Consider the following 19,901-nt stretch of genomic DNA (forward strand, 5'->3'; position numbering starts at 1 on the left):
ACAAAGTCAGCACTATATCATCATGCATGCAATATAATCCGCTATAATATTATTTAGAAATTGCATTCATTGACACATGTATTCAACACCACATCAATGAATAGACTATTTTTAAGTTGAATACTTTTTACCTACAGTATTTTGATGATGAATTAGTATAGTAAAATTCAAAGTTGACTACTGATAATTTAATTGCATTCATATTTATTTTTTAATGATTAGTTATATTAAAAATAAAGTATTTAAGAACAAGGGGGCAATATAAGATACAACCTTAAACTTAAAAATTTCCATGTAAATCACCTGCTTGGATTTGAGGTTGACTTGGGCAACGATTCATTAATATTCGCTGATCAAACTAATATCATGATTATCTTGCTTACGATATTGGAACCGTCCCACATAATATATTTGGGTCTATCATGTCCATTTCTGGTTTCGTTTGATGAAGCTATGCAGTCAAAAAGAGAGTGACAAGTGGATGAAAGCTATGATAGAGGAGATAGAATCATTACTAAAAAATAGAACTTGGGTGTTGGTTGAAAGAATTCTAGGAAGAAAGATTGTCAATTGTAAATGGATATTCAAAAAGAAAATTGAAGGTGGTGAAGCTGATAAAGTGAGGTTCAAAGCAAGGTTTGTGGCTAGATGTTTCACACAGGAGCAAGGTGTGGAAGTTAATGAGGCATTCTCACCAGTTGTTAAGCACACATCTATTCAAATTTTGTTGGCCATTGTAGCTAAGAGAGACTGGGGACTTGAGCAATTAGATGTAAAAACTGCATTTTTACATGGTGACGACCAGAGGGTTTTGTCATACCTGGGCAGGAAAATAAGGTGTGTCTATTGAAGAGAAGCATATATGGACTTAAACAAGCTAGTAGACAATGGCACAGAAAGTTTGATATGCATATACTTGTTAGTGGTTTTGTCAGATCAAAATTTGATGAGTGTGTGTACATTAAGAATGAAGGTGAAGTTCTTGTGGCATATCTTTTATTATATGTAGATGATATGTTGGTTACTAGTGAGAGCAAGGAAGTTGTACAGAAAGTAAAAGATGACCTTGGCAGGGATTTTGACATGAAAGATCTTGGTCCAGCTAGAAGAATTCTGGACATGACAATAATCAGAGACAAAAAGATGGGAGATATATGGTTGACACAATCTGGTTATGTGTCAAGAATTCTTACTAAATTTAAGGTCAATGATATGAAAGAGGTAGGAGTACCAATGTGACAACATTACAAGTTATCTGTTGAGAAAAGTCCAAAAGATGAATCAGATAAACAAGAGATGCAAAATATTTCTTATGCTAACATAATAGGCAGTGTGATGTATGGTATGATAAGCACACAGCCAGATATAGCTCAAGTTGTGTCAGTAACTAGTAGGTTTATGAAAAGCTATGGTAGAGAGCATTGGTCTGCCCTGAAGTGGTTGCTGAAATATTTGAACGGAGCTACTGAGATTGGGATTCTATTCAAAGAGTATGAGGTAGATGCTTTGAGGGGATTTTCTGATTCAGATTTTTCTGGGAATATTGATAACTGGAGATCACAATCTGGATACATTTTTACACTATATGGATCAGTCATCAGTTGGAAATCTAGTCTTCGGAGTGTTTTTGCTTTATCAACTACTGAAGCCGAGTTCATGGAACTTACAGTAGCTGTGAAGGAAAGTAGTTGAAGGGAATTTTGAATGATATTGGTGTGAAACATGTTCATGGTACTTACAGTAGCTGTGAAGGAAAGTACATCATCAATCAAGGTGGAGAATTGTTAGATGATTGATGTTGCTGAGGAATGAAGCATGTTTCGAATTCACTAAGCTCAAATTAGAAGAAAGAAAGTAGTGAAAATTATCTTGTTTTCAGCGGGAGTTTAATAGTGAGATTGAATCTGAGCCGTCAGATTGTAACTAGCCGTTAGGCTGTTAAATGAGTTTTTCTGTTTCAAGTTTGTTATTCAGTTTATACAGCTACATTCTTTCTCTCCCGGTTGTAATCAAGTTAAAGTTTATAGAAGAAGATTGATCTTGTATTTCTTTCCACAATACATCTTGATTTCTCTTGCGATTGAGCTTCGATTTATCATTTAGAGTCAAGATTCACCAACAATAAATCATTTTTTCATAACCATAAATGCACACACCATACGGAAGCATAGAACATCGTAAATACCATGAAAACTAAAATAGAAAGTGCAAACGAAATTCAACAAAAGCAAAAGTAGCAATCAAATAGGAATGAAAATGCGAGAGTTGTTGAAAGCTAGAGAGTTCGAAACAGAAATCAAACCAAGGAGAGAAAACTGAAAATTCAGATATCTTTGTTTGTGATACATTTTCTTGTTAAATACTTCCTCCCAAAGGCAGAACAATACCCACGTGCATGGCACGTGTGAGCATGTAGCGCGCTCTTTGAGAAGTAACTTTCCCTCCATCACAATCACAACTGGAAATCCCTTAATTGTTTAGCTTAGGTCCACAGATCGACCTATCTTCACTACTCCATGCGCTCCCACTCATGCCTATCCAAAATCACCACAGATCACACAAGCATCTTTTCATGTAGATAAGTTACACTTTATCCATAGAATTTGAACGAAAACACGTGACACAAATAGACGTATTACTCTTTCTCTAATATATCAACCAGTTTGTGAATCAGAAGTGAATAAACTCCTACATATAACTAATGTATACACAAAAGCAAATTCACATTTTGCCAACGTGAACCAAATATTCAAAACATGTTACGTGATTTAAACCCCCCACAATTTTAGAGATCAAATTCTCATTCATAGAATGAATAACTTGTAATAAGAAGAAAAAAACAGCCAACAACCTTAAACACACATCTGCAATACTCCCTCCGTCCCCCAATTTGAGTCACTCTTTGACTCGGAACGAGTTTTAAGGAAAAGTTTGAATGTGTGGTGTAATAAATAGAGTTAGGTAGTGAAATGTGGGGCCCCTTTGACTTTTGGTGTAATAAAGGGTAATTTTGATGTCCAAAAATGGTAAGTGGGAAGAGTGACTCTTATTGGGGGACGGCCCAAAATGGAAAAGAGTGACTCAAATTGGGGGACGGAGGGAGTAATATATAACCAAAACACTTACAAGTGCAAGCATTTCAGTTAAGAAAGAAGTGAGTTCATGTGGTTTTGTGCAAATTAAAGGGAGTAGGAAGACTAACCTGTTAACCAAACTTGAGAGTCGATCGAGCTAGGAATTCTCGTATCAAAAAGAGGAGTGGCAGAGAACTTTAAAGACAGATTCAGGTCGTAATTTCTTGGCAGAAGCGACAGCTAAGGGATTGCAATCAACTAACTCAATTGTGGTTGCTTTGACCTTTGAGGGATCACACGTCCATTCGAGTTGTTGTAATTTGTAGCAATGGCGTATGCTTAGGAGTTCGAGCATTGGGAGACTTCCGTGCTGAGCTATCAATTGCACCAAATCGGTGTCCTCAATTACAACTTTCTCCAGTTTCAAAAAACTCCCTGATTCAATATTCCACTTGGGGCTTCGAAAGGCATAGTCATGTAATGTGAGGTCCACAAGATTTGGTAGCATCGAACCAATGTCATTCAAGTGCTCCCATGGACACCCTAAGCCATTCAAATGCAAGCTTCTCAAACTTGATGGGAACATTGATAGAGGAACCATACGCTCACGCTTCATATCAGGATTCATCACTGCATATTTGAGTGTTCCCAATTTCTGGAGTTCCTCTGATATGTAACCCAAGTTACTCAATGAGTTTCTATCATCATAAGGTTGCAATTCTACCTCGATTCTTAATGCATTTAAATTAGGGATTCTCTTGAGAATTTCTCTTGTGCAACTCTTTTCAGTCACGCCAATAAGACTGGAAAGTCTATCCAAAGCAACAGCAGAATCATCAGGGGTAGGTAGGTCTTTTCCCCATACCTCAATATGTTGTAGTTCTTGCATGTTCCATACTTCCGCCGGCATAAATGACAAAGCTCCACGCTTTTTAAGGTACACATATCGACAGATAACCAAGAATTGAAGGTGAAAAAGGTTGGATATAGAATCAGGGAGCTCTTGGTTGCAAGTTAGAGAAAGGTACTTTAGACAAATTAGTTTAAAAATTTCAAGTGGGATAAGATAAAATCGGACATGTCGAGCATCCAATACCTTGAGCAACTTGAAATCCATTGCATGTAATGGCAGTGCATAATGATAAACAGGGCCAAGACAAAGTAGAGAACGGACAGTGGAGGCACAATCATTTTTTATTGCATCATACACTTCTTTGAAGGAAAATAATGTGATGCAATGGGCACATAACCGACGTTGATCTTTCACATCATCATCGTAGCTTTGTAAAACATGCAAAAACTTAATCCTAGTTGCCTCTTTCTTACAAAAGTGCTGCCAGCAAGTATGCACACGAAGCACATACTCTGAAAACCAAGATTGTGCATTGAAATTGCATCGAAAGAGGTTGTACTGGGTAGAAAGGGATACGAATGATTGAGACACAAAAAAATCATAAGCTTTTCTGTTCTTAAAATTATCCAAAGTTTCTGTACCAAAAGGTTCAAGAAACCGCTCTGCATTCATCAGGTTTAAGAAGATGCGTGATTCAATATTTCTATATGGAGGGTAAGATCCCAAATACAAAAATAACATTTTCAATTTTTGAGGTAAGTACTCATAGCTGGGGTAAAGTACCTCTAATATTTGATCATACGTGTGAAAGTGTGTCCATGCAAACTACTGGAGCTCGGCTTCTGAGCTCGGAAATGAAGCTCGGCTTTGAGTCCGGTTGTGATCGAGTGGTGGAGCCTCGGCAGCTCCGAGAAGAGATCAAGAAATAAAGCTCGGCTTTGAGCTAGCCGAGAAAGGCAGTTCGGTCGATAGCCGAGAAAGGCAGTTCGGTTGATAGCCGAGAAAGGCAGTTCGGTTGATAGCCGAGAAATGCAGTTCGGTTGCTAACCAAGAATGGCAGTTCGGTTTTAGCCGAGCAGCGGTTATAACTAACTTTGGGAAATAGAGTTAGTTGGATTTTATTTCTTGATTGCATCTTGTATAAATAGCTCGATAGAGCTCAGTAGTGAGAGAGCAGAATTACACCATATACACACACTCAGAGAGATTAAATCTCAAGATAGCAAGCAGTTGTGAGCGGTAGAGTGTGAGTGTGAGTTCGTTGTAATTGTAAAGAGTTCGTCAATAAGATTCCGGTCATCTTCTCCGTGGACGTAGGTGGATTATCACCGAACCACGTTATATCGTTTGCGTGCTTTATTTCCTCGTTCGTGCGTGTGTGAGATCGGCGGTATCGCGACCCAACAAGTGGCGCCGTCTGTGGGAAACGTTGAAACGTTTTCTTGATTGGTTTTCTGGGCGAGTTGAAGTCCGGGAGCTCTGTTGTCTGAGCCGATCTTGGCGATTGCCCACCGTTTGTTCGAGAAATGTCCACGGCCAGGTTTGAGGTGGAGAAGTTCACCGGCAGAAACGATTTTGGGCTGTGGAGGCTGAAGATGAAGGCCATCTTGATGCAGCAAGGCCTATGGGATGTCTTGAAGGGAAATAGTGATCCTAAAGAGAATCCGGAGGCCGACGAGAAGGAGAAAGGGAGGCTTCAAGACATGCAATACAAGGCCTATAGCACCCTGATCTTAAACTTGACAGATAGGGTGCTTAGAGAGGTTTCCAAGGAGGAGACAGCCGCAGGGGTGTGGACAAAACTTGAGTCATTATATATGACCAAGTCCCTTGCAAATCGATTGCATTTGAAGCAGAAACTTCTTGCCTTCAAGTTCTCGGATGGAAGAAGCATTGCTGAGCAGCTTGAGGAGTTCGGAAAATGTATTGATGATCTTGAAAACATCGATGAGGTAATCAAGGATGAGGACAAAGCCTTGATGTTGCTGAATTCCCTTCCTAAAAGTTTCGAACATTTCAAGGATGCGGTGCTACTTGGAAGAGAGTCCAAGGTTACCTATGAGGAGATTCATTCTGCCCTAAAATTGAAAGAATCACAGAGGATTGATCATCCAACTTCTTCAAGGAAAAATGATCCAGTAGCTGAAAGTTTGTATCTGAAGAAAAGTCAGAACAAGAAAGGCTTCAAGAAAAAGAAACCAAAGAAGGAGAGGGCTGAGGGAGAGAAGGAGACCAGGAGCTGCTATTATTGCAAGAAACCGGGCCATTTAAAGAAATCTTGCAATGCTTGGAGAAGGAAGCAAGGGCAAGAGATGGCTGGCAACCTGGAGACTGCTGATCTAGCTCAAGAGGTGGAGGCCAACGAGGCCTTGAATATACACTCAGGAGCAAAGATTGAAGAGTGCTGGATTATGGACTCGGGCTGCTCCTTCCATATATGCTCTCACAAATCCTGGTTTCAAGAATTGTCAGCATGGAGAGGATCAGTGATGCTGGGGAATGATCAGACGTGTGATGTCAAGGGCATTGGGGAGATCAAGCTCAGAATGAAGGGTGGAAGTGTCAAGACTCTCACAGAGGTCAGGTTTATACCACAGATCAAGAGAAACTTGATCTCTCTTGGATTGTTAGAATCAAAGGGGTACAAGTTTGATTCCAGTAATGGGATTCTCAGAGTAACAAAGGGTTCCAGAATCATTATGGAGGCCCAAAGAAAGAATAGCTTGTACTACTTGCTGGGAGAGACAGTGGTTGATGCAGTGAATGTTGCTCAGTCAGAGAATCTTAATATTTGGCATGCTAGGCTGGGACATGTGGGTGAAAAGGGCATCAGGCAGCTGGCCAAACGTGGTGTGATGAAGTTAGGTACATCAGAGAAACTGAGTAAGTGTGAATCTTGCACTCTTGGAAAGGCGAAGAAGCTGCCATTCACTGGTGGGAAGCACACTTCAACCGCACCCTTTGTGTATGCCCACAGTGACCTTTGGGGGCAATCTCCAACTGAATCCATAGGTGGAGGTAAGTATTTCATCTCCATCATAGATGATTATTCAAGAAAAGTATGGATATATATCCTGAAAGAGAAGTCCCAAGCATTTGAGAAGTTTAGAGAATGGCATGCTAGATATGAGAATGAGAAAGGGTCAGTGCTGAAATATCTTAGGACTGATAATGGCATGGAGTTTCTGTCTACTGAATTTGATAGCTTCTGTAAGGAGAAGGGAATAAGGAGACATAGGACAGTGCCAAGAAACCCCCAACAAAACGGGTTGGCAGAGAGAATGAATAGGACATTGCTAGAGAAAGTGAGATGTATGCTATTTTATTCTGGAATGCCAAAGAAGTTTTGGGCAAAGGCCGTTTCTACTGCAGCTGCTCTCATCAATAAGTGTCCTTCTTCAGCAATCTCTGATGAGACCCCAGATCAGAGATGGTATGGGAGCTTGGGAGATTATTCTGCATTGAAGATTTTTGGATGTGCAGCTTATGCACATATAAGGCAGAATAAATTAGAACCAAGAGCCAAGAAATGTGCAATGTTAGGATACCAAGATGGTGTGAAGGGATACAGATTGTGGAACTTGGATGGAGAAGGTCAGAATGTTATAGTGAGCAGAGATGTAATATTCAATGAAGAAGAAATGCCATTCAAGAAAAATGGAAGAGCCTCTGATGGTGGCAGCAGCTCTAGTATGCAGAACTTTGAGTTTGGTGAAGGATCTGGTGGGACAGATACAGATGAGGATGCTGATATTACAGAAAATCAAGAAGAAGGTGGAGTACTTAATCCTCAACCAGCTCAGGATGCGAGTGATCATGATCCACCAATGGAGCAAGCTGCTGCAAGTCAGGAAATTAGAAGGAATCCGAGGAGGAATGCAGGCTTGCCTAGTAGGTTTTCAGATTATGATATGAGCTTCTTTGCTCTATGTGTAGCAGAAGTACTCATGTTTTCAGAGCCCTCGACCTATGAAGAAGCCATGAGTTGCAAGGAAAGTCAGAAATGGATCAAGGCCATGGAAGAAGAAATTGAGTCCCTATTGAAAAATGGAACTTGGGTTTTGGTGATTGATCCAGGGATACAGAAACTGATCAGTTGCAAATGGTTGTTCAAAAAGAAGGTAGAGGTGGGGGAGGTTGAAAGCATACGTTTTAAGGCAAGGCTGGTTGCTAGGGGGTTCACACAAGTGGAGGGAATTGATTACACAGAGGTGTTCTCTCCAGTGGTGAAACATACTTCCATTCGGATCTTGTTGGCCATGACTGCTCATTTTAACTGGGAGCTGCATCAACTCGATGTGAAGACAGCTTTTTTACATGGAGATCTAGAGGAAACAATCTACATGATGCAGCCTAAAGGCTTTGAGAAACCTGGAGAGGAGAAGAAAGTTTGCTTGCTGAAAAAGAGCCTATATGGCCTCAAGCAAAGTAGTAGGCAGTGGAACAAGAAATTCCATGAGCAGATGGAGCTGATGGATTTTGAGAGATCAAACTTTGATAGCTGTGTGTATATCAAGAGAAAGGGAGATCTGATAGTTGCCTACTTATTGCTGTATGTAGATGACATCCTGTTGGCTGGATCTAGCAAGAATGAGCTGCAGATTGTCAAGAAGGAACTGAAGCAGAAGTTTGAAATGAAAGACCTTGGGGAGGCAAAGCGGATCCTAGGGATGGATATCATCAGAGACAGAGGAAAAAGGGAGCTGAGGTTGGTTCAAGCTGATTACATCAGGAAGGTGATAGAAAAGTATCAAGTGAAGGATGCAAGGTTAGTCTCCACTCCATTGGCAGGCCATTTCAAACTTAGCAAAGAACAAGAGCCAAAGACAGATGAAGCTAGAAGGGAAATGAGTCTGATACCCTATGCGAATATAGTGGGCAGTGTGATGTACTTGATGATTTGTACAAGGCCGGATGTTGCTCATGCTATAAGCGTGGCCAGTAGGTACATGGCTGACCCGGGCAGAGAGCACTGGGCCGCGCTGAAATGGATCTTGAAGTATCTAAAGGGATCTGTAATGATTGGTTTGAAGTTTGGTGGTGGAGCCTGGTCTGAAAAGGATGAAGTTCTTGAGGGATTTTGTGATTCGGATTATGCTGCCAACTTGGACAACAGAAAATCCCAAAGTGGCTACATATTCACGTTATTTGGCACAGCAGTGAGTTGGAAATCAAATCTACAGTCTGTGGTTGCATTGTCTACGACCGAGGCTGAGTATATTGCGCTAACAGAGGCTGCAAAGGAAGGAAAATGGCTGCAAGGGATACTACAAGATCTAGGAATGAAGCTGGGAGCAGTGAAGATTAACTGTGACAGCAACTCGGCTATATGTTTAGCAAAACATCAAATGTTCCATGAGAGGTCGAAGCATATAGATGTGAGGAGACACTTCATCAGAGATGAGATTCAAAGTGGAAAGATCAATGTGGTGAAAGTTCCTACCGAAGAAAATGCATCAGACATGTTGACAAAATCTCTGCCAACTTCGAAATTCAAACATTGTTTGAAGTTGGTTGAGATTGTGGAGTGTTGAAGCTTGTAACAAGGATTGAGAAGGGAATCCAGATATTGATGGAGTTTTGCAAGGACAAGGTGGAGATTTGTGAAAGTGTGTCCATGCAAACTACTGGAGCTCGGCTTCTGAGCTCGGAAATGAAGCTCGGCTTTGAGTCCGGTTGTGATCGAGTGGTGGAGCCTCGGCAGCTCCGAGAAGAGATCAAGAAATAAAGCTCGGCTTTGAGCTAGCCGAGAAAGGCAGTTCGGTCGATAGCCGAGAAAGGCAGTTCGGTTGATAGCCGAGAAAGGCAGTTCGGTTGATAGCCGAGAAATGCAGTTCGGTTGCTAACCAAGAATGGCAGTTCGGTTTTAGCCGAGCAGCGGTTATAACTAACTTTGGGAAATAGAGTTAGTTGGATTTTATTTCTGTTGGTTTCTGGGATTACAAAGATAACTACCGGGCGTAATACAACCCAAAAGAAAGGAAAGGAAGAACTGAACTTAAAAATACAACGTATAATCGAAACTACTAAACCAGTGTGATTAGCCGAGTCGAGGAGGCCTCTTCCCGCAAGACGAGATACGCCCCGGTAGTGCTCCTCGGTTTGGCGTGTCGTCCCCAAAGGTAAAACGGCTACGTCTCTATTGATGCAGCACCGCAATCAACAGAGCTCCGGCGAACTGGATGGAGGAGAGGGCAGAGCTTCGACAGAAAAAACTATGCAGGGAGAGGGAGAGAGCTTATGATGCAGAATGCTTTTTGAATTGTGTAGTGATGCATGGAATGGCTGGCCTATTTATAGGCTCAGTCCACTGCAGGGGGTCAACAGCCATGATGGCTGTCATCATGGCAATTCGTAACCGACGTCGGTTACAGACGTGTGGCAGGAGTGTGCCATCCGTGTGTGGAGCGTGTGGATTTCTCACGTGGCAACCGTGACTGTGCCTCGCTTGACGACGTGTCAAGCCACTTGGATTGCTGACTCGGCGGTGGTCCAAAAAGAATAGTTTGGGCCAAGCACCAAGCCCAAAGACCACCCAAAGACCAATTGCCAAGATCCAAGTCCAAGTCCAAGTCCAAGTCCAAGTCCAAGATCAAGATCGAGATCGGGATCGGGATCGGGATCGGGCTCGGGCCCGGGCCCGAGGCCCGAGGCCCGCGGCCCGCGCCCGCGACCACGAGCACGAGCACGAGCACGGGCACGGGCACGGGCTCGGGCTCGGGCGGGCGGGCGGCGGCGGCGCGCGCGTGTGCGCGCGTGTGGGCTCTTTCACCCATCTTGGTCCACTATAATTATTAAGTAACATAAAGTCACTTAATTTATACACATTAAAGATGTGTTAATCCTCCAATGTGGGATAATTAACACTAGTTAATTATTCCCTAAGCTCCATCTCCAAGCTTTAATTAAAAGCTAATTATGCCCAACTTTAATCCACTATTTCTCACTCACCGGAAATCGGATTTGAGAAAGTGAATATACTACATTTACCTACGTAAAATGTAGATCGACGCTATGTCATTTAATTTCACAAAATTAAATGTCTCGTCACATTTATTATTTGGTCAAAATCCATTGACCGGGCATATTTAATCCATGATTTTTTACAATCCCCCACATGAGTGGAAATAGCCGAATGCATATGCATGCAGACACAAGCTCAACCCTCGCGAGGTATATAAGCATAAGGATAGGTAGTTGTTGACTTTGAACCCTCCATAGTCGACACCATCGGATACACAGGCGGCTTAGTAGCGCGATGCTTTGAACTAATCCCCCCACGGCGTGCACCGAGACAATGGTGTTAACACTTAAACACCTCAACCTCATCCGTTCTCACGTTTTGTGTCCATTGCGGTCTTGGACACCACTTTGGATTCATAAGTGCGTTTTTTATGAAGCGACCACACTTCGCACTTACGTAGGTGATTCTTAGTCAAGTACCTTGCCATACTTGGTCTCTTTGAGAATTCCATCTCTTTGAGATCCTTAAGAACCATTAAAAGTCATAGACTTAGCCTTTACCACGAGGCAAGTTCTCCAACACTCTATTGCACTCTAGGGAATAGATATAGTTTGAGTGTTTTTCCATGAACTCTCATAGCTTAGTTGTCCCTTTGAACCAAGTTCTTGGGATCTCCAGTCATCATGGTTGGGTTACCACTATGACAATTCTTTAGTTTGTGGATTTCAAACCCATTCCCTCTAGCAACTTATTCATTTGATCACGGTTTAACCCTTTGGTTAGCGGATCCGCTAGATTATCTATTGACTTCACATAGTCAATTGTAATCACCCCTGTTGTGATCAAATGTCTCACGGTGTTATGTCGTCGACGTATATGTCGAGACTTACCGTTATAGAAACCATTGTTTGCCCTTCCAATAGCCGCTTGGCTATCGCAGTGAATCAGCACTGGTGGCACTGGCTTAGACCAACATGGAATGTCTTCAAGGAAGTTCTTAAGCCACTCGGCTTCCTCACCAGCCTTATCCAAGGCAATGAACTCCGATTCCATTGTTGATCGGGCTATACAGGTCTGTTTTGTGGATTTCCACGATACAGCACCACCCCCAATAGTAAAGACATATCCACTTGTTGAAAGTGAGTCTCTATTATCGGATATCCAATTGGCATCACAGTACCCTTCAAGCACCGGGGGGTATCTCGAGAAGTGTAGCCCAAGATTTTGAGTGTGTTTTAAATATCTCAAAACCCTCACAAGAGCTCTCCAATGCTCTTTGCTTGGATTGCTAGTGTAACGACTTAACTTGTTCACGGCACAAGCAATGTCAGGTCGAGTGCAATTAGTCAAGTACATAATGCACCCGATGACCCGTGCATACTCTTCTTGTGCAACGGGCTCGCCTTTGTTTTTGCTCAAGTGAACGTCGAGTTCAATTGGAGTCTTAACCGGCGCGCCATCATAGGCTTTGAATTTATTCAATATCTTCTCAACATAATGTGATTGTGTTAAGATGATTCCATCATTCGTTCTTAGAATCTTCATTCCAAGAATTACATCGGCTAGACCCATGTCTTTCATGTCAAAGTTTCTCTTTAACATGGCCTTTGTATCGTTAATTACTTGAGTGTTGCTACCCAAGATTAACATATCATCAACGTAGAGACACACTATAACATGACCGTTATTAGTGCTCTTGATGTAGACACATTTGTCGCACTCGTTGATTTTAAACCCATTTGATAACATCACATTATCAAACTTCAAGTGCCATTGCAATGGCGCTTGTTTCAATCCATATAGGGATTTCACGAGCTTGCATACCTTTTTCTCTTGTCCAGGTACTACAAACCCTTCGGGTTGTTCCATGTAGATTTCGTCTTCTAGTTCACCATTCAGAAACGCGGTCTTTACATCCATTTGATGAATCTCGAGATTGTGCAATGCAGCAATAGCGAGAAGCACCCGGATAGATGTAATCCTTGTTACAGGTGAATAGGTATCGAAGAAGTCATGTCCTTCTTTTTGTTTAAAACCCTTTACTACTAATCGGGCTTTATACTTATCAACTGTTCCATCGGCCTTAAACTTTCTTTTAAGAACCCATTTGCATCCTAAAGGTTTAGCACCTTCGGGCAAATCAACCAACACCCATGTGTGGTTTAGCAAAATTGAATCAATTTCGCTTTGAACAGCTTCTCTCCAATGCAGCCCGTCTGGGCCAGCAAAGGCTACTTTTATCGATGTTGGTTCTTCATCCAACATGAAAGCAATGTAGTCAGGACCAAAAGTTTTTGGTGTTCTGACTCTATTACCACGTCTTAGTACTGTATCTTTTGGATCGGGCCTTGCACGCTTGCGCGATTCAGGTTCCGCATCTGTTGATTTAGAACTAGTGGCTTCTTCTTCCACTTGTTTAGAACTAGTGGCTTCTTCAATTCTTGTCTCAGAATTGGTTGATACTTTTTCCTTATCTTTGCAAGGAAAGGTATTTTCGAGAAATACAGCATTCCTCGACTCAATTGTTGTTCCTACTGTGATAGTCGATATTTCAGACTTGTGAACAACAAATCGATATGCACTACTGTTAAGTGCATATCCAATGAAGATGCAATCAACCGTCTTAGGTCCGATTGTAACTTCTTTGGGCGGAGGAACCATCACCTTTGCCAAACACCCCCACACTTTGAGGTATTTGTAGGATGGCTTCCTTCCCTTCCACAACTCATAAGGAGTAACATCTTTTCCTTTGAGAGGGATTTTATTCAAGATATAGTTTGCTGTCAAAACAGCTTCCCCCCACATGTTATGTGGTAATCCTGAACTGAGTAGCAGTGCATTCATCATCTCTTTTAGAGTTCGATTCTTGCGTTCTGCAACACCATTAGATTGTGGTGAATATGGAGCAGTTGTTTGATGAATTATACCACTTGCGTTGCATAACTCCTCAAACGGGGCTACATATTCGCCTCCTCTATCGCTTCGAATCATTTTGATTTTACAACCAAGTTGATTCTCAACTTCGTTCTTATAATTTTTGAACGCCTCTATTGCTTCATCTTTGCTTCTTAAAAGATAAATGTAGCAATATCTTGTGCAATCATCTATGAAAGTGATAAAGTACTTTTTACCACCTCTAGTTTGCAACATCTTTAAATCACATACATCCGTGTGAATTAATTCAAGGGGTTTTGTGCTTCGTTCAACCGAGTGAAACGGCAACTTAGTCATTTTTGCTTCAAGACAAATTTCACATTTATCTTGGATATCCAATTCATTAGCCTTTAGTAAATCTAAATATACTAATCTTTTAATGGCTTTTGAATTTACATGTCCCAATCTACAATGCCACAAATTTGAAGACTCAATCAAATAAGAGGAAGTAGATGCTTTATTCTTATTGGCCAATGGCTTCGCAACACTTCGAGTTGCTACACTAAGCTTGAAAAGCCCATCGGTTACATAACCTTTTCCGATGGATTTTCCAAACTTATACAAGACAAACCTATCGGACTCAAATACAAGTTTAAACCCTTTATTAACTAGTATTGATCCTGACACTAGGTTCTTGCGGATGTCCGGGACATGCAGCACATCCTTCAAAGTGATAGTTAGGCCAGACGTCATCATGAGAATCACGTTGCCAACGCCGAGGACTTCTGACGATGCTTGATTCCCCATGTTGATCTTCCTCCCTTCAACAGCAGTGTAGGAGGCAAACTTGCTCCTGTCGGAGCAAACATGAGCAGTAGCGCCGGTGTCGATGTACCAGCCTCCCTTGTTATCAACAAGGTTAACCTCTTCAGTGACCACTGCAATGAGGTCGTTCTCATCCCAGTCCTTGAACTCCTTCTCAACGACGTGGGCTGCCGGCTTCTTCTTCTTGCTGCGGCAGTCTTTGGCAAAGTGGCCCGGTTTGCCACATTTGTAGCAGTCGCCTTCAAACTTCTTTGAAGGCTGCTTTCCCTTCCCTTTGTCGTTTGGACGGTTTGGGCGAGGGCGTTTGTTGGAGGGACCGCCCCGCTCCAACAGGTTGGCTTTGGCTTCATTTGGGGTGAAGCCCTTAGCCTTTTGATCACTTTTGCGCACGTCGGCCTCAATGCGCAACTTCACGATCAAGTCTTCAAGGGTCATCTGCTTTCGCTTGTGCTTGAGATAACTCTTGAAGTCCTTCCAACTTGGAGGGAGCTTGTCAATGATCGTGCACCTTAGGAACTTATCGGGCAAGGTCATCCCTTCAGCCACTAAGGAGTGGATGATCATTTGGAACTCTTGGACTTGCTCCATGATGGGTCGAGAGTCGACCATCTTGTAGTCCATAAACTTGGATGCTACAACCTGTTCAGTCCCTGCAGCATTGTCTATGCTATATTTCTTCTCTAGGCTTTCCCACATTTGTTTAGATGTGGTTACATTGGAGTATACATTATAGAGGCTATCATCTAATGCACTTAAAATAAAGTTTTTACATAGATAATCCCCTTTTCTCCAAGCTTCATAGTCCGCCATGACTTCGAGCCTAGTCTCTTGGTCGCTTGGCGCGGGCGGCTCGTTCTCCGTGAGGAAGTTGGCGACGCCCAATGTTGTCAAGTAGAACAACATCTTCTGGTACCACCGCTTGAAGTCAGATCCTCCAAACTTTGGTGGCTTCTCGGCAGGTGGCATCATTCTTGGTGCCAAAGGTGCCGCAGTTGGTCCTTGGAAGGAACCAATTCCGTTGCCCCCGAAGGAGCCAACAACTTGGTGGATGAAGCGGCTGGGAAGCCAGGAGTTGGCATCATCGAGGGAATCGATGAAGTGTTGACCGGTCCAGTGGTCGCCATGGTGGAGGGAATGGCGGCGGCGGTGGTGGCAGCGGCGGTGTTGGAGTCGGTAGACATCTCCAGCAAAGGTGTTTAATATTTCGAAAGTTTTAGTTCAGTTTAGAAGTCCAAATTCCTTCAAAGGCAAGTTATCTCGTCTTGCGATTGTTGGTTTCTGGGATTACAAAGATAACTACCGGGCGTAATACAACCCAAAAGAAAGGAAAGGAAGAACTGAACTTAAAAATACAACGTATAATCGAAACTACTAAACCAGTGTGATTAGCCGAGTCGAGGAGGCCTCTTCCCGCAAGACGAGATACGCCCCGGTAGTGCTCCTCGGTTTGGCGTGTCGTCCCCAAAGGTAAAACGGCTACGTCTCTATTGATGCAGCACCGCAATCAACAGAGCTCCGGCGAACTGGATGGAGGAGAGGGCAGAGCTTCGACAGAAAAAACTATGCAGGGAGAGGGAGAGAGCTTATGATGCAGAATGCTTTTTGAATTGTGTAGTGATGCATGGAATGGCTGGCCTATTTATAGGCTCAGTCCACTGCAGGGGGTCAACAGCCATGATGGCTGTCATCATGGCAATTCGTAACCGACGTCGGTTACAGACGTGTGGCAGGAGTGTGCCATCCGTGTGTGGAGCGTGTGGATTTCTCACGTGGCAACCGTGACTGTGCCTCGCTTGACGACGTGTCAAGCCACTTGGATTGCTGACTCGGCGGTGGTCCAAAAAGAATAGTTTGGGCCAAGCACCAAGCCCAAAGACCACCCAAAGACCAATTGCCAAGATCCAAGTCCAAGTCCAAGATCGAGATCGGGATCGGGCTCGGGCCCGGGGCCCGGGGCCCGAGGCCCGCGGCCCGCGCCCGCGACCACGAGCACGGGCACGGGCGGGCGGGCGGCGGCGGCGCGCGCGTGTGCGCGCGTGTGGGCTCTTTCACCCATCTTGGTCCACTATAATTATTAAGTAACATAAAGTCACTTAATTTATACACATTAAAGATGTGTTAATCCTCCAATGTGGGATAATTAACACTAGTTAATTATTCCCTAAGCTCCATCTCCAAGCTTTAATTAAAAGCTAATTATGCCCAACTTTAATCCACTATTTCTCACTCACCGGAAATCGGATTTGAGAAAGTGAATATACTACATTTACCTACGTAAAATGTAGATCGACGCTATGTCATTTAATTTCACAAAATTAAATGTCTCGTCACATTTATTATTTGGTCAAAATCCATTGACCGGGCATATTTAATCCATGATTTTTTACAATTTCTTGATTGCATCTTGTATAAATAGCTCGATAGAGCTCAGTAGTGAGAGAGCAGAATTACACCATATACACACACTCAGAGAGATTAAATCTCAAGATAGCAAGCAGTTGTGAGCGGTAGAGTGTGAGTGTGAGTTCGTTGTAATTGTAAAGAGTTCGTCAATAAGATTCCGGTCATCTTCTCCGTGGACGTAGGTGGATTATCACCGAACCACGTTATATCGTTTGCGTGCTTTATTTCCTCGTTCGTGCGTGTGTGAGATCGGCGGTATCGCGACCCAACAATACGCATCCATGAAGATTGAATTATGCTGTATTTCGACTACCTCAGTCCAGTATTGTGGGGTTATATCTTCTTCGGATAGGAGCTCTGCAACTGTGACTATCATTAGTGGAAGGCCTTCACATTTTTTGGCAATCTTCTCGCCTAGTTTATCAAGGTGAGGAGGGAAACCATCTTCACCGAACACCTTCTTCCCAAGTAATTTTTTACTTTCTTCTTCATTCAACAGGCGTAGTAGAATACCATCTTCAGATTCTAGAATTACTTGCCGGCTTGTAATCAAGATTCCGACATTCTCTTGTGGCAAGTGATCCATTAATTGTGTATCCCATTCCCATACATCATCCAACACAACGAGACATTTCTTATCCTTCAACCTCTCTTCCAAGAGTCCAACTAATTTCTCATGGTCATCGCCGTTTCCTTGGGTAAGCATTTGGTCGCGAGTGTTTGGATCCACTTGAGCTAGAATGCATCGTAACGTTTCATGGAATTCACATTTTCTGCCGACTTTGACCCATGCTTGAAGCTCGAAACGGCTCTTAACTGATGGATCGTCAAATAAATTCTTAGCAAATGCTGTTTTTCCAACTCCTGCCATCCCAACGATATGTAGCCGCCAATTCCTTCCATCTTGTACACAAAGATAATGCCTAGCAGCTTCAAATTCAACAGATAATCCAACCATGTTTGAGTCAATTCCATGAAAATCAATTCTTGAGGAAAGAGGTTCGCCTTCTTCTTCAGGCATATTGAGAAGTTCAATATCGAACTCCGCCTCCATCACCTCTACCCTCTCGATGAAGCAATCAACACTCTGTTGAAGAGTCTGCAGATCTACCAAGAAAGACAAGTGATGATCTCTCTCACTTTCGAGTTGTGGAAGAATCTGTTCATACACATGAGATTCTAGCAAGTCTTCGAATTCCCACACGGCTTCTTTGATTCGTTCATCCAAATCATTCACCTTCATCCTGATCTTGCTGCAGCTCGTCTCGTCCAATTTTAGCAGAACTTTCTGAAGGCGACACATCGCCTCATAGACCGGTTGTATGATATGTGGAGAGGGAGGAACTAGTGAAACGCGATACGATAGTAGAATAGTCTGAATCGTATTCTTGAGAGAAATCGCAGCGCCATAAGCAGCCATGACTTGATAGTAGAGTTGTGGTTGGAAGCCGAAGTAAAAGGATTTTGTTAAAAGAAATTGCTAATCATGTGCAGCGCATTGATTAACGATGCCACGATGCACGCCCATATAATCTGCTCAATCAGTCAATTATATATATTTGAACTTTGTTGGAATTCTAACATTTTGTGTCCGAATTCTCTATTATTAAATGGAGGTAAATATGGACATACCGGAATTCTCTGATATGAGTTGGACAACTCACTACAAAACCTAAATTCATAATTTTGCAACGTAACCAAGTTTAAAGCTCGTATATAAATTAAATATCGGCCAGTTTATGATTTTATGGACTAACATTTAGTAAAAGACAAATACTAAAAGTAAATTGATAAATCTAGTACTGAACATCCCTATTTATTTAATGACATTATGACAATATGAGAAATGTAAAATAAATATCATTTGTGTAGCTACTAGTTGTATAATTTTAATATAACCATACCTGCTCAATTATTGAAGTCGACGGTCAACATTTTTAATAGAAAAGTAATTTAAGGCTGGTGACAATATGAGAAATGTAAAAAAAATAGGATCATATGTCTACTAGTATATTTTAAATATAACCATACCTGTCAATTATTAAAGTCGACAGCCAGCGTTGTAAATACAAACTCATTTAACCCGGCTGCGAAATAATAATTTTTAACTGAAAGAACAAAATGTTTCTCAGATAATAAAAGTTTATTATATGGTCATCGTTTGAAGATATTTTCAAGATTAGTGTCCGTTTTATTACATAGGATTAAGACATTAATTTTAGCATTTTATTTTATTCAAATTTTGTTTTTAAATATAGATAAATTGAATTTTAATCTTTCCAGATTTTTCCTTCATTCATCTCCCGTGCCAAAAGAAGTGCATCACTTATCTTGGGAGAGAGGGAGTACTACCATGCCAAAGTTTATGAACCTAGGGTAGTGATATATAATATATAATGTACAAACTAAAACTCCTCAACAAAGTGTCAACACATTGAAAAATTTCAAGATTTTGATGTTAACATGTTGACATTTTCTGCTGCTATTTTGTCATCCGTTAATATTTTCAAACGGTCTAAATCAAAGTTTGTGTTTTGTTTGTACTATGATTACAACCCTATGGATCTAGTCCATCGACTAAAAGAGGCATTCTCATGAATCGAAGTCAAACCCGATGGGGCAGCTGGGCTGGTTTGTGGGTGTTGGACTTTGGAACAGTGGCGGACGCAGGAAATTTTATTGGCAGGGGCTCTACTATATTACCAGTGCCTTTGTCCTCATAAAATAGTCTCTTTTTTTGTCTGATTCGTCCGTAAAATGCAGTTCAATTCTATTTTTAGAGATTTTTTACAACACATTATACTGTTAAAATGTGAGTTTCATTCTTTACTAATGTTAATTTATTTTTTTCTTCCTTTTTCTTAAAAACTGATACTAAAATCTCTATTTTTATGAGACAAGAAAGTGT

The 19,901-nt window shown here is 41.9% G+C and overlaps 2 protein-coding genes across 2 annotated transcripts; both read right to left on the reverse strand.

Annotated features, from left to right (window-relative positions):
* Positions 1-2,352: 2,352 nt before the first annotated feature.
* On the reverse strand, positions 2,353-4,683 carry LOC121747636. The gene is made up of 2 exons (XM_042141710.1): positions 3,203-4,683; positions 2,353-2,534 (listed from the first exon to the last, which is right to left on the reverse strand). The coding sequence occupies exon 1, from the start codon at positions 4,666-4,668 to the stop codon at positions 3,247-3,249; it is 1,422 nt and encodes a 473-aa protein (XP_041997644.1). The 5' UTR covers positions 4,669-4,683; the 3' UTR covers positions 2,353-2,534; positions 3,203-3,246.
* A 4,548-nt stretch (positions 4,684-9,231) lies between these two features.
* On the reverse strand, positions 9,232-18,413 carry LOC121749083 (disease resistance protein RGA5-like). Its single transcript, XM_042143696.1, has 2 exons — positions 17,307-18,413; positions 9,232-9,252 (listed from the first exon to the last, which is right to left on the reverse strand). Exons 1-2 carry the CDS (start codon positions 18,411-18,413, stop codon positions 9,232-9,234), a joined length of 1,128 nt encoding a protein of 375 aa, XP_041999630.1.
* Between the last annotated feature and the right edge of the window lie 1,488 nt (positions 18,414-19,901).

The sequence above is a fragment of the Salvia splendens genome, chromosome 9 (assembly GCF_004379255.2).
Source record: "Salvia splendens isolate huo1 chromosome 9, SspV2, whole genome shotgun sequence".
Taxonomy (NCBI): Eukaryota; Viridiplantae; Streptophyta; class Magnoliopsida; order Lamiales; family Lamiaceae; genus Salvia; species Salvia splendens.